Here is a 13,006-nt window from a genome sequence, read left to right as displayed (position 1 = left end):
CTAAGGGGAAGTTAGCAATTTTTCTTGCTGGCTTTTAGCCTATTGCCAGACATCATTTCACCACATTTTTCCACTAAGATAGAGCAAGATTTTCTCTTTAAAAAACATCCTGGTCAACCCAGGGAATACTGTTCCCAACCAATTCCTTTTGAACATTAGTTTAACCCGTGATGGTTTCTGGGACTTGTTTGGGTGGGGGTTTTCAGCTTATCCTGGTCTTTCCCTGTGAATTCTGTTGGATAACTAGAGAATGTGGGGCAGCACACAGTTTAATGGCCTTAGAAATAGACACAGGGGAAATCAGAAGAATTAGTATCACATTCTTTTTTTAAAAAATCCGTTAAAGTCCCACTCAGAATTGTATTCTGTTCATTTGCGGATACTATAAGTTCTGGTACCCTTTGAATGGAATACATTACTTTGAAATGTGGGCGAAATGACTACTACACAGTAGACCCCAAATTGTTCTTTCAAGATTTCAGAGTACCCTATTTATATTCTAAAGGAAGCATTTAGTTCTTAAAGTCCAAAGAGATACAGTGAGCTCAGAAAACCAGAGCGGCGAGTCCCTGGTCTTTGCAGACTGAGTGTGATATAACCTCAGAGAAGGAGAAGAGTTTGTGTTTCCCTAGTTTTATTCAAGATCGGCAACTTTTCCGAAGCCTTTGATCATCCTGCATTCTTCTGGTTGGGGAACTGATCCCTAAGTCGTGTGTTAAGGCGCTGACATATGCAAGTCTTGGCCAAAACTGGAGTTCCACTGAATGGAACGACATGCTTCCTTTTTTTATTCTCCTCCGCCTTAGGATCCTGTCACCACATTGGGAAGATTAGACAAAAACTCTCTGCAGTTTATTTTCTTTTTGAACAAGTTACATTAGGGAGGGACTTTTAAGCTAAAAGAAGAAAAGCTCCCTCTTTGTTTGAAGCAGCACTGTGTAAGTTTCAACTTGTCTTGGACTTCCTTGGAGATGTTTTAAGATCCGGTGTAAACTTGCTGTGGTTTGCCTTTGGGCATCAAACTGTTTAGCTTGGCTCTATTATATCAGTAATTGCTGCATTTTAATAATTACCCAATATTCTTGTCAGCAATTTGCAGTCTATATTTTTAATAGAACCGTTTGCCTTTCTTTTTCACAGGTTCATTCAGACCTGGTTTAAGCCCCAGATTAACATGCACAGCTCCACAGAGCCTCTGCAGCTGCGGGCAGGGGGTGACACAAGCTCATTAAATATTCCCACAAGCCTCCTGCTGGTTATATAGTTTGTGCGCACCATAAAAATCCTCTGGGAAGTCGTCTTCTTCTGAAATCTCCTTACAGGGTTTTGCTAAGTTGCCCTTAGCATTTGTTGAAATAGCATATTCTTTTAGAGTTTTTCTTATTGATCCATTCAGGAAATCTAATTTTAAAAAAAAATTAAATTTAAAATTAATTAATTTTTGGCTGTGTTGGGTCTTCGTTGCTGTGCGCGGGCTTTTCTCTAGTTGCGGCGAGCGGGGGCTATTCTTCATTGCGGTGCTCGGGTTTCTCATTGTGGTGGCTTCTCTTGTTGCGGAGCACGGGCTCTAGGCGCACGGGCTTCAGTAGTTGTGGCTCGCGGGCTCTAGAGCGCAGGCTCAGTAATTGTGGCGCACGGGCTTCGTTGCTCCGCGCACGTGGGATCTTCCTGGACCAGGGCTTGAACCCGTGTCCCCTGCATTGGCAGGCGTATTCTTAACCACTGCACCACCAGGGAAGCCCAGGAAATCTAATTTTTCGAAGGGAAAAAAATAGGGACAAATTCTCTTTGCTGTCATTGACTTTTAGGTTAACAGAAGAGACTTCCATTACATCTGAGGTGATGTGGAATTATGGTGACAGAAATGTTGGACTTCAGGGGATGATTGAAGTCAATTTTATGGTGTCCAAAATTGTGTCTATAATTTAGTCAGTTTTTGAGATAAGACCATTGTGCCACCAATGGATTGTGCCTCAATTTGACTGGCAATTTTTTTCTCTTAGTGATTCCACTCTTTAGCTTATCTCTTTTTTGTGTCCATTGCAGTGTTTATTTAGCAGCAAACAAAAGACTAAACTGGTTTTCCAGTAGCTAAGAATTATGTGAATAATCACACCCTAATTTCTCCACTTTCTTGGTGTAAATATACCTCAAAGGGAATGGACAAGCATGATAATAATAGCTAACATTTATTCATTGCCTATTATGTGCTAGGCACTGTTGTAAGCAATGTATATATATTAACTCCTTTAATCCTCACAACAGTCCATAGGATAGTTTAATGCATGTAGAGTATTCTGGTCAACATCACCCATTTGGTAGGTGGCAGAGTGGATCCACACCTAGGCAGACCTTTAACTGCCATCATAATCTGTATTTACTCACACTAGGCTTTTAAAATCACTGTCATACCAAGATTGAACTGCAGTACCTCCTGCATATGTAGTAGTTTAGTTTTAAAACATATCTAAAAATTATTTTTGAAATTAGAACTTTATTGTTATTTCTGGGTAGGTAATACTTGTAAAACCCAAATGGGAGTTCAGTGAAAAGGTTCCTGCCCCCTCCCACCACTGTCCCCCAATCATCCTGTTTCTCTCCTTCTCAGGGGCCATTAGTGTTACTACTACAGGGAACCATTTTAAATATCTTTCTCTTAACACTTGATGCAGTGAACTAAGACCATTTGATTAGAAACTCATTTTTCCATTGTTTTTATATTTTTATACTGTATCTACAAGTGCCCAAACTGGCTTTGTCTCTAAAGGTAGCAAACTGGTTCTGGGGATGCAATTTTCTGGGTGAGAGTAACAAGGCTGCGATCTCTAGCTGTTTGAGGTGGGTCCTAGAAACTCTGAGATCTTGCCTTGCCCAGGGCTTAGATCAGGCAGGGTCTTTATACTTTTATCCAGTTGTTGGATAATTTTTTTTCCTGTTGACAGGAATCATGTCCTTACACAATGCCTGGAACATAGTAGGTGCTCAGTAAACATTTGTTGAATTGCAACTTTTATGGGTTGTGCCAGGCTCAACGAGATAAGGCTGGAAATACTTTGGAGTGTCTAAATGAGGTGACCTTTAGGGCCATAGGAGGATATTCCAGTTCAGCAAACCTTCACAAAACTCACCATTCAAGGCTCTGGATAGGAAAAGTTTAGAAAAGACCTTCTGGATCCTCTAGTCATGCAACCAGATAGTCTCAGATGGGGTTGAGAGACAGGGAGAGACATTTTTGCTTATTAAAATGTTGGCAAACAGTTGAAATAAGAATCTTGTCTTTTAATGGTTCTTTATTTTTTCAGGTTGACTCTAAATGTGTTTCCCTTTGATCCCTGTGATAACTCTGCCACTATAACATTAGATTGAGTTCTTTTTTTAAAAAAATTTTATTGAAATGTAGCTGATTTACAATGTTGGGTTAATTTCTGCTGTACAGCAAAGTGATTCAGTTATACACATATATATTCTTTTTCACATTCTTTTCCATCATGGTTTATCACAGGATATTGAATATAGTTCCCTGTGCTATACAGTAGGACCTTGTTGTTTATCTATCCTGTATATGATAGTTTGCATCTTAGATTGAGTTCTAATCAGAGTTGTTTGTGTTTTTTATGCTGGCACTAGGGAGTTCATGTTTCAAGTGTCACTGATTATTTTATAACTGATGATGTTATATTATAGGTGTACCTTGATTTTTTTCTACATTCTTGAAAATTTTATATAAAACCAAAGATTTAAAATGTCAAAACAAGCATGTATTTGCAAAAGTATATGCTATAAAATTCTTTATTAGGTAATTACCTCCCCTGCACCCCCAACATTTGCTTGAGTGCTGTCTAGGCACACAAGATAAATTTATCTTATACTTTTTAGAAATTCTTCATTTCACTTTGATGTGTATTTATGAAAAGAAATACCTGCATTAAGTTTTCTTCTTAAAATGTTTATTTTTACAGGCAATTTGAAAATTGGACAGAAAGATTTTAAGGCCACTTCCAATTTGCAAAGATTATCTATAATCTGAAGAACTGCAGGCTGAGGTCACTGAACGGGACTTTTGGAGAAATAAAAATGGCTTCTCATTGTGTGATTGCCATCTTTGCCCTGATGAGTTCCTGTTTAGCAACTGCAGGTAAGTTGCATAATATAAATTGCATGTTCATTATCTTCTTTTGGATATATTTTTCTTCAGTCTCTTCAGTTTAGAAAAATGTAGGACATGGAATATTTATACAAAACTTGAGTATTTATGTTCTTCAAGGAAATAAAATATTTGACTACAGATACATAGTATGTTTGCCCATGTTATATTTTACTAGACAAGTGCTAGACATTCAAATGTCAGTGACACAGATACCTAACTAACCTTCAGTGTTGAGGTGGCTAGAGAAAAAATATGCAGTTTAATACCACTTAATTTTGTTACATGCATAGATTACATTTACTTTCTTGTCGTAAATAAGAATTTCAAGAAAGCCTTTTTGTTCTTTATTACAAAATAAATAGATCTTTTACATAGAGGTGACACTCCTAGCATAGGCTACTTAGGAAATATTTAATTTTGCCTATTTCAGGTAATTTTTAAAAAGTAATTTTTAAAAAAGTACAGAGGGAATTCTCTGACGGTCCAGTGGTTAGGACTCCGTGCTTTGATTGCCGAGGGCCCGGGTTGGGGGACTGGGATCCCACAAGCCACATGGTGCGGCCAAAAACAAAACAAAACAAAACAAAATAAAAATATTAAAAATGTACAGAGGGCTTCCCTGGTGGCACAGTCATTGAGAATCTGCCTGCCAATGCAGGGGACACGGGTTCGAGCCCTGGTCTGGGAAGATCCCACATGCCACGGAGCAACTGGGCCCGTGTGCCACAATTACTGAGCTTGAGCGTCTGGAGCCTGTGCTCCGCACCAAGAGAGGCCGCGATAGTGAGAGGCCTGCGCACCGTGATGAAGAGTGGCCCCCACTTGCCGCAACTAGAGAAAGCCCTCGCGTAGAAACGAAGACCCAACACAGCCATAAATAAATAAAATTAAAAAAAAAAAATGTACAGAAATACACTGTGCTTCCTAGAGGCCATCAGAATGGGAGGTCGGAGATGAGAAGAAGCAAATGATTTGGTTGGAACATTGTTGCTTAAATAAGAGTATCATATCCCCTATGGTGTCTTAGTGTGGCAGTCAGGGTTACTTAACAAATTTGGAAACCTAATTTGCTCTATTTTGTTATAATTTGCTTTGTGTCTCTTCTATAATGAGCTACATAGAACTGATTTGTTGGGCCAGTTCTGGAAACTGGCTGGCCTCAGGAAGAAACACATTGACTTAAAAAATGATTAGCCTCTTGGTTTTAGCTGTTGAATTGCACATACAGATGACATGAGAGTGATAATAATAACCATGTATTGAGTGTGCACTGCAACCAGGTACTGTGCTAAACAATTATAGCCTCTAACAATGAGCAAGGATATTCTTAGTTCATGAGCTCACTTAGTCACAACTCTGCTCTTCACCTCTCAGTTATACTGAAGAAGCGGGACCACCATTAATGCTCCAGTTGACTCAGATCAGGAGCCATATGCAGGCACAGACTGAGTGGAAGCCAGTTTGCAGAAACTGGTTTATGAGATTGGAAAGCAGAATGTACCCCTTGTTGCAAATATCTTGAGAGAAAGTTGCTAGTTTTTTTTTTTTTTTTGAATGCTGGTGTGTGAATTTGAACTGCCCATTCTCTCTGTCAGCAGTTTCATTTTGTCTCATGATTGAAAAGTTATTTGCCTTTTAGCCTGTGTATTAAAGCTGATCTTAATTAAAATCTCACTGAAAAGTAGTAGAAAAAAAAAAGAGAGAGAAATGGCTTGATGGAAAAATGTGCTGTTTTTGATGACAAGATGTATAATTATACCTGGTGGGTTTGAGGCAGAATTTTCTGTTTTCATTGGTGAAAAAACATAACTTAAGAAGGTACTTCATGGGAATGTGGTGAGTTTGGTGGTTCTGTATAGCCTTGATGTATTTGATAGTGAATCAGTTTTGCTTGAGACCTTCCTTCCTCTTTCAAGCTGCTGGTAAAATATTTTTTTGAGTTGTGTACACACTGAAAGCTTTGCTGAAGTGTACAGTAAGATTGAAGGTACAGTAGAATTACAGATTTTATAACAAACTGAGGCAACTGATCAATAGTACAGAGGTAGAGATGCTTTTTTGAACAAGCTGATGGGCCAAATGAATGAAGAAGAAGGGAGAAATGTTTTGTATATAGTACTGACATCCATTAGCTTTCTGTATAGGCTCAGCATACTTTACAAAATACTTTTTTGGGGCATTCTGGATGAGCTGAATTTCAAGAAGATAGTAGAAGATAATATAATAATGAATATTTATAATAATTAATTAATTACTGTGTATCAGGCCCTGTTCAAAGTGCTTTAAATGTATTATCTCATTCCATCCTCATAACTCCCCTAAGAAATGTAGGTTCTTTGTTTATCCTCAGTTTATAGGTGGGGAAACTGAAGCATAGACAGGTTAAGTAACTTCCTCAAGGTCATACAACTACTAAGTGGCAGATTTAACCATAAACCTACTGAGTCTAGGTCTACAGATTGAGCCTTTAATCTCTACACTATGAGGGAGTCTTGATCAGAAAGGTGTTTTAAAAAAATGATAATGGGTTTGCTGTGTGTCGTCTGTGCCCTCTTGAAGCGTCAGGTAAATCACTTACTCACTGAGTCTCCGCTGAGTGCAAAGCACAGTACTAGTCACTTAGGGATATACAAAGAAATGTAAGATTCATCCTTCTTTTGAGTTGCTTATACTTTAGTTCGGCGTATAAAATATAACCATATAACAAAATAATCACTGCATGGTGAGGAAAAGCCAGAAGACCTCAGAGGGGTCAGGAGGGTGGATTAGAGCAGCTGGGGAGGGCTTTGTGGAAGCCTAGATGTTGAGCTCTGTTTTGAAGACCAGGCAGGAGCTAGAAAGGGAAAGGCATTGGGGTGAGCAGAGGGGAGAACAGTGCTTAGCACAGAACATGGCAGTTAGGAGCTTGATGTTGTTTTAGAGAACGGATGACCCAGAGAACTGGTTGGGAATGTAGAGGAGGTCTGTTTGGAAGGAAGGATGAGGGTAGATTGTGGAGGACCTTAAATGTCAGAACAGGGCTGTGGATTTCATTCTGAGGTTTGGATTCTCTCTTCTTCCATCCCCCGGTAGCCAAAAGCATGCACTGTTTAATCTTAGAATTCAAACTGCGGCCTCACAAAGTTAAACTGAGAATATGGCCTCCTTGGCTACAAAGGCAACAGTGCCTGGCACATAGGCTGACATTCAGCTAGGGCTTGCTCTCTGCCAGCTAATTTATTTTGTTTTTATAAGAAAACCCTGTGAGGTGGTATTAGTATCATTATCATCATCTGCATTTTACTCACAAGGAAACTGGGACTCAGTAACTAATAAGTGGGTCTTCCCTGGTGGTCCAGTGGTGAAGAATCCGTCTTACAATGCAGTGGGTGCGGGTTTGATCCCTTGTCAGGGAACTAAGATCCCACATGCCGCGGGGCAACTAGGCCCGCGCGCCACAACTACTGAGCCCATGCGCCCTGGAGCCTCTGCACTGCAACTAGAGAAGAGAAAACCCGAACGCCACAACTAGAGAGAAGCCTGCACACCACAACGAAGAGGCTGCGCCCTGCAACGAAAGATCCCGCGTGCCCAGCTAAGACCCGACACAGGCAATAATAAATAAATAAATAATACATAAATCTTTAAAAAAATACATTTTATTAAAAAAATATCTAATAAGTGGCAGAGCAGGGACTTGAACCCAGGCAATTTGGCTCTAGACTCCAGCCCATCCACCGCTCCACTGGAGCCTCTACGTAGGAGACACTCATTGCGGAATGAATGAGCCTCTTCCCTTGATTGATTCAATACCGGATGAGTAGCCACCAGTGAGACATTCTGGAACCAGATGAAACCCCTTTGGCCTCAGAAGAGACGTATGTAAGTCATCAGAATGGAAAGACCCTCAAGTAATGGGCCTTCTTTATTCGCGTTCTTGTTTCACTGACGGGGCTGTGGAGCTCTACTGTAGAGTTCTTGGCAGCAGAAGGGGTGAAGGCCTCCTTTAGACATGCGGCCAGGGAGGAGAAGAGCACAGCACAGCACCTAAAATGAGCCCGAGCTGGAACAGTAGGTACCCACGTGTGGGCCTTCAGTGAAAGCCTTCCTTCCCTGCTTGTGGCTGAGGGTGAAGGAGGCGGGGGCAGAAGCCACAGCCCAGGGTTAGTGGTTGCTTTGACAAAACTCATACTTTTCCTTCCCTCCCTTGTTCCTGGGTTATTGTACAGCACGTGGGGAGAGAGGACCATGCTCTTGGCGAACAAGAACTGTGTAAGGACCATAATGCCTCCTGATTAGAAATTACCTTAGGTTTTTGGTGCCTTATCTTAGGTCCTGTAATGTGTCTAAGAAAAGTGGGAAGTTATAAAGGTAAATGCTTGCTCCTGTGGGCTTAAGGCTAAGTTTTCACTTTAAAAACTGTTCTGCTACACATCTTTAAAAAATATTAACTGCTGCCTCTGAGGCTTGCCAGTGTTAGGTAGGGCTGTGTTCCCAGGAGCCTTAATAATGGGAAAAAGAGGCACGTATGGAGAATTCAGGGAAAACAGTTTGGTAGGAGGGGATGGACTTGTCTGCGCCCTACTGGTCCCTTGTGTCAGGCCAAAGGGGTGCTGCTGAGGGGAGGTCTGCAGAAACGCTGCTGGCCTCTGTGCTGGCCAGTGTTGATGGCACGGCTCTTTCCCTCATTCCGTGGTTTCCATTCGGTGCCTAGGTGCATCCTTTTGGAGGCTTGCCTATGACACGCACACACATTTATTTCTATTGAACAAACTCATTTCTTTTTATCTTTATTGCAGGATGTACCTGGAATTCCAGGTACAGTCCACAGGAAAATAGAGATGTTTTTAGTTGGAGCTATTTTCCTGCTAAGAAAGCTCTGAACTCTTTGGGTCCGTAGGACAGCAGGCAGAGACACTCGCTGGTTAATACTTGGTTTGGAATGGGACAAGCTGGCAGCCTTGAGGGGAGGTAAACATAGTAATATCATTTTAATTTTATTGCTTCCAAAATGCTTTCGTGTCTAGTGTTTCATTTGATTCTCCTAGCGGTCCCTGGGTGGGCAGGGTTGTTTTCTTCATTTATGGAATGGGAGTAAGGGGCTTTAGAGAAAGTAAGCAGTTTAGAAAGCTGGTCTGCCTCTTGATCGAACCCAAACCCAGCGCACTTCTGCAGATGAACTGCACTGTTGAGTCTTAGCGCGCCCCTCAGCACCTCTTGAAACAATGCAGCCAGGTGCTCTGCTGGGTACTTTGCACCAATCAGTTCATTTAATCCTTACGGAAACCCAGTGAGGTAGGTATTCATCATTATCACTGTTCTTGTAATTATTACTACTGCCACCACCCCTACCATTATTATTATACTAATTTTACAAATGATGAAACGGAGGCTTAGAGAAGAAAAATGTCATAGATAGTGAGAGGCAAATTTTTAAAAAAGTTAAAACGGTCCTTTAGGTAATAATAGTCATACGATGAGTAAGTGGCAGCATGGCAGCAGACCCAGAGTTCATGTTCTTTCCGTTGTGCTGCCCAAAGGGAACTGGCACTCTCTCTCTTGGACTTGAGATCAATGGCCTGAGGACCGCAGAGGTGGTTCTGCCGTAGTTTCCCCGCTCTGCCAACTGAGGGATCAGAGGCTGTAACTCATAATGGCAGAAAGGCAGGGAGGGTGCCGATGGGAGCTGCCACCAGGGAATGTAAAGGGTAGAGGAGGAGTAGACTTGAAGGTTCAAAGCAAATTCAAAAAGATCTTCTCTTGCTAACCCCTAAGTCTTTGGACACAGCTAGTTGATTTGGTCTGTGATTATTATTGTTTTTAGGTGGTTATTATAACCACTTTTGTGTTTAATTCCACTTTTGGATACATAGGCAAACGATATTGTCAGTTGTGATGCCAGCTATCACCAGGGTGCCAACTTTCTATTTATTTTAAAGAGCAAAGAAATGTTATTAAAAGTCCCAGAGTGAATACCATGGCCTGCATTTTAGGTAGTGATCTCTTTGGGGGGACTATGCACACCCTAGCACGATGAGGTCCCTGCCTCCCTTTCTTTAGTTTTGCACAGAAACAACACACACACACACACTCACACACACACACACTCACACACACACACACACACACACACACACTCTCACACACACACAGAGTTGGGGCTGTTAGCTGTAGTCAAGAAAAATATGAGTTCATTTCTCAAAGATTACCTTGCCCTGCATATTCCACCCACAGAGGTGGAATATGATATGATATCAAATAAAAGGCCTTTTTCTTTTTTCATTTGCAAGGAGAATAGATAGTTGGGTAAGCAGATGTTCATATAGTATGAGAAAGATACTTACCAAGAGTGTGAGTAAGATTATACATAGATTTGATGTCAGACAGGTCCACAGAACCCAGGTTTCTCTCTCCTTTGCATCCTTATCCTAGACTGTATTATTGCCACCCAGCTTTCTGAATTGTTGATTTATCTGGGTTATTTTAGGGTACCAATGATGGGGCGTTTTTATAAACACTGATCAACTTTTCCATCAGGACAGAGCTATCTGTATGTGACCACATAGCTGTTTAATTGCTCAGGGCTTATACTCTCACACACTGTGGATTTGGGAAATTAGGCTTTCTCAGCTTGTTTGCTTTGATAACTAAACCTTCCTACTCTGGGGCCACCTTGAATCATTGCTAGAGCTCTGAGCTCCGAGTGCTGGTTTTGGAAGTGTTGTAGGAACAAGGCGGGTTCCAGGAAGTGTTTCACTGTGGTGCCTTCCCTCAGGACCGGCCCTGCACATGGGGGCCTCAAGGCATGGAACAGTTTGCCTGTCTTGGAAGATTGGCCTGGCCGGCACCGCATCCACGTGAACCGCTGACTTTCATTCTCTTTAAAACAGTCTCTGCCAGAGTGGCCTAAAATAGATTTATCCTGAAGTCCCATATAATCATATTTTTGTTCTCTGAGAGGACGCTGTAAATCAGGCAGAATTCTAGAAGGCTTAAAAATGCACTTGCTCTCAGAATGTTCCTTCCAAGGACTAGGCAGCAGGTGCTCTGGGGACTGAGGCCCAGCTATTCTCCTGTCCTATCCTGCCAACTCTTAGAAATCTTAAGGAATAAAAAACAAACAAAAACTCTAGAGTAGAATGTGGAAAATCTTACTGCCTTCAAAGGAAAATATTGATTAAAAAAAAAAAAAGTTATTCTCTCTGTGGGCAATGAAGGGAACCATATAGTGATAAGTGGTATAGTTATGGCAAAAGGAAAAAGTTCCACTAAGATTGCTCTGAGTTCTTTGTGTTGCTTCCCTTTGTCCTCACGTGCCTGAATAACTTAGTCCTGGTCTGGACGATAGATGAGCCATTAGTAGTAACACCTCCCTTCCTCCCTACCCTCCTGCCCCATCTGGAAAGATGCTCAGGTAGCAAAGGCCTCAGGAGAGAGCAGAGCACCTGCTTCTGGAGTCAGTTCCTGCTCTGTTGCTTCCAGTGGTGCCAGAGCTGCTCCTGCGATGAGCTTTTCCAGCGGGACGCACCTGTGTGGCCCACTTTGGCATTTCGTTGCTGCTTGGTGAAACAAAATGCCATATAGCTCCCACCTGCCCCTTTCTTTTTTAATTTTTATTTATTTATTTATTTATTTTTAAAATTGGCTTGCCTATTCTTTTATTTATTTATTTATTTATTTATTTTTAGCTGTGTTGGGTCTTCGTTTCTGTGCGAGGGCTTTCTCTAGTTGTGGCAAGTGGGGGCCACTCTTCATTGCGGTGCGCGGGCCTCTCACTGTCGCGGCCTCTCTTGTTGTGGAGCACAGGCTCCAGACGCACAGGCTCAGCAGCTGTGGCTCACGGGCCTAGTTGCTCCGCGGCACGTGGGATCTTCCCAGCCCAGGGCTCGAACCCGTGTCCCCTGCATTGGCAGGCAGATTCTCAACCACTGCGCCACCAGGGAAGCCCAGCCCCTTTCTTTTTTTAGACGAAAGAACCATTTATCATTTCACCGTTTCTTTCAACTTTTAAATACTGCTATGTTCAGGTGGGAGGTTGTAGTCTGGTGAATTAGCTTTGAGTGCATACCAGGTCTCAGGTACTTTGCTAGCTTCTGTGGCACAGAAAGGGGATACTTTGGAGTTAGTGCAAATAATGAGTTTTTTCCACCTTCTAACATGGTTGTTTCCTAAAGGGTTGATTGATTTATTCAGAAAGCATCTACTGAGTACTCTAGACACTCCTCCAGGTGTTGGAGATACAGCAATGAACAAAACAGACAAAAATTCTTGTACACCTGAAGCTTACATTCTAGTGAAGAGAGATCAGAAGCAAAAAATTATGCATATTTTAGCAGGTTCAGTGGAGAAAAAGCAACAGGGCTAGGAATTGCTCCTGGGGGAGTACAATTTAAAGTAAGGTGATCAGGGAGGACCTCACTGGGAAGATGACATTTGAACGAAGATTTGAAGGAGGTGAGCTAAGTGGATATCTGGGGAAACGAGGACTCCAGGCAGAAGGAAAAGCACGTGCGAAGGTCCTGAGGTGGGAGCTTGTCTGAAGTGCCCAAGCCCTAGTAAACAGGCCAGGTGGCTCCTGGAGTGAAGAGTCAGAGGGTTACCTGGGGGACAGGTGTAGGGCTGCATATAGCCTTGTAGGCCATTGTTAAACTTTTACTCTGAGTGAGAAAGAGCCATTGGAGAGTTTGAGCAGCAGAATGGTGTGATCTGAAAGATATTGTAACAAGATTGCTCTGGCTGCAGTGTTGAGAATAGACTGTTGGGTAATGGTGCATTTGGGGATACTGGCTGGTGGCTATTGTAATAATTGAGGCAAGAGATGATGGTGGCCAGAATCAGATTTTAGAAGGCAAGACCCTTGGTTGTAAAATGCTTATGAAA

General features: G+C 41.9%; 1 protein-coding gene across 7 annotated transcripts in view; it reads left to right on the top strand.

The window, feature by feature from the left end:
* Positions 1-13,006, top strand: part of TGFBR3 (transforming growth factor beta receptor 3) — a 200,773-nt gene that overhangs the window by 20,388 nt on the left and 167,379 nt on the right. For all 7 annotated transcript variants that reach the window (XM_059926248.1, XM_059926253.1, XM_059926273.1 and 4 more), the window contains exon 2: positions 3,960-4,135. In XM_059926248.1, coding sequence (XP_059782231.1) covers positions 4,075-4,135 — 61 coding nt within the window. In that variant the 5' untranslated portion in view covers positions 3,960-4,074. The remainder of the gene's footprint in view (positions 1-3,959; positions 4,136-13,006) is intronic.

Source organism: Balaenoptera ricei, chromosome 1 (genome assembly GCF_028023285.1).
Source record: "Balaenoptera ricei isolate mBalRic1 chromosome 1, mBalRic1.hap2, whole genome shotgun sequence".
Taxonomy (NCBI): Eukaryota; Metazoa; Chordata; class Mammalia; order Artiodactyla; family Balaenopteridae; genus Balaenoptera; species Balaenoptera ricei.
The sequence above is the reverse complement of the archived record's forward strand: the minus strand, read 5'-3'. Positions and strand labels throughout refer to the sequence as shown.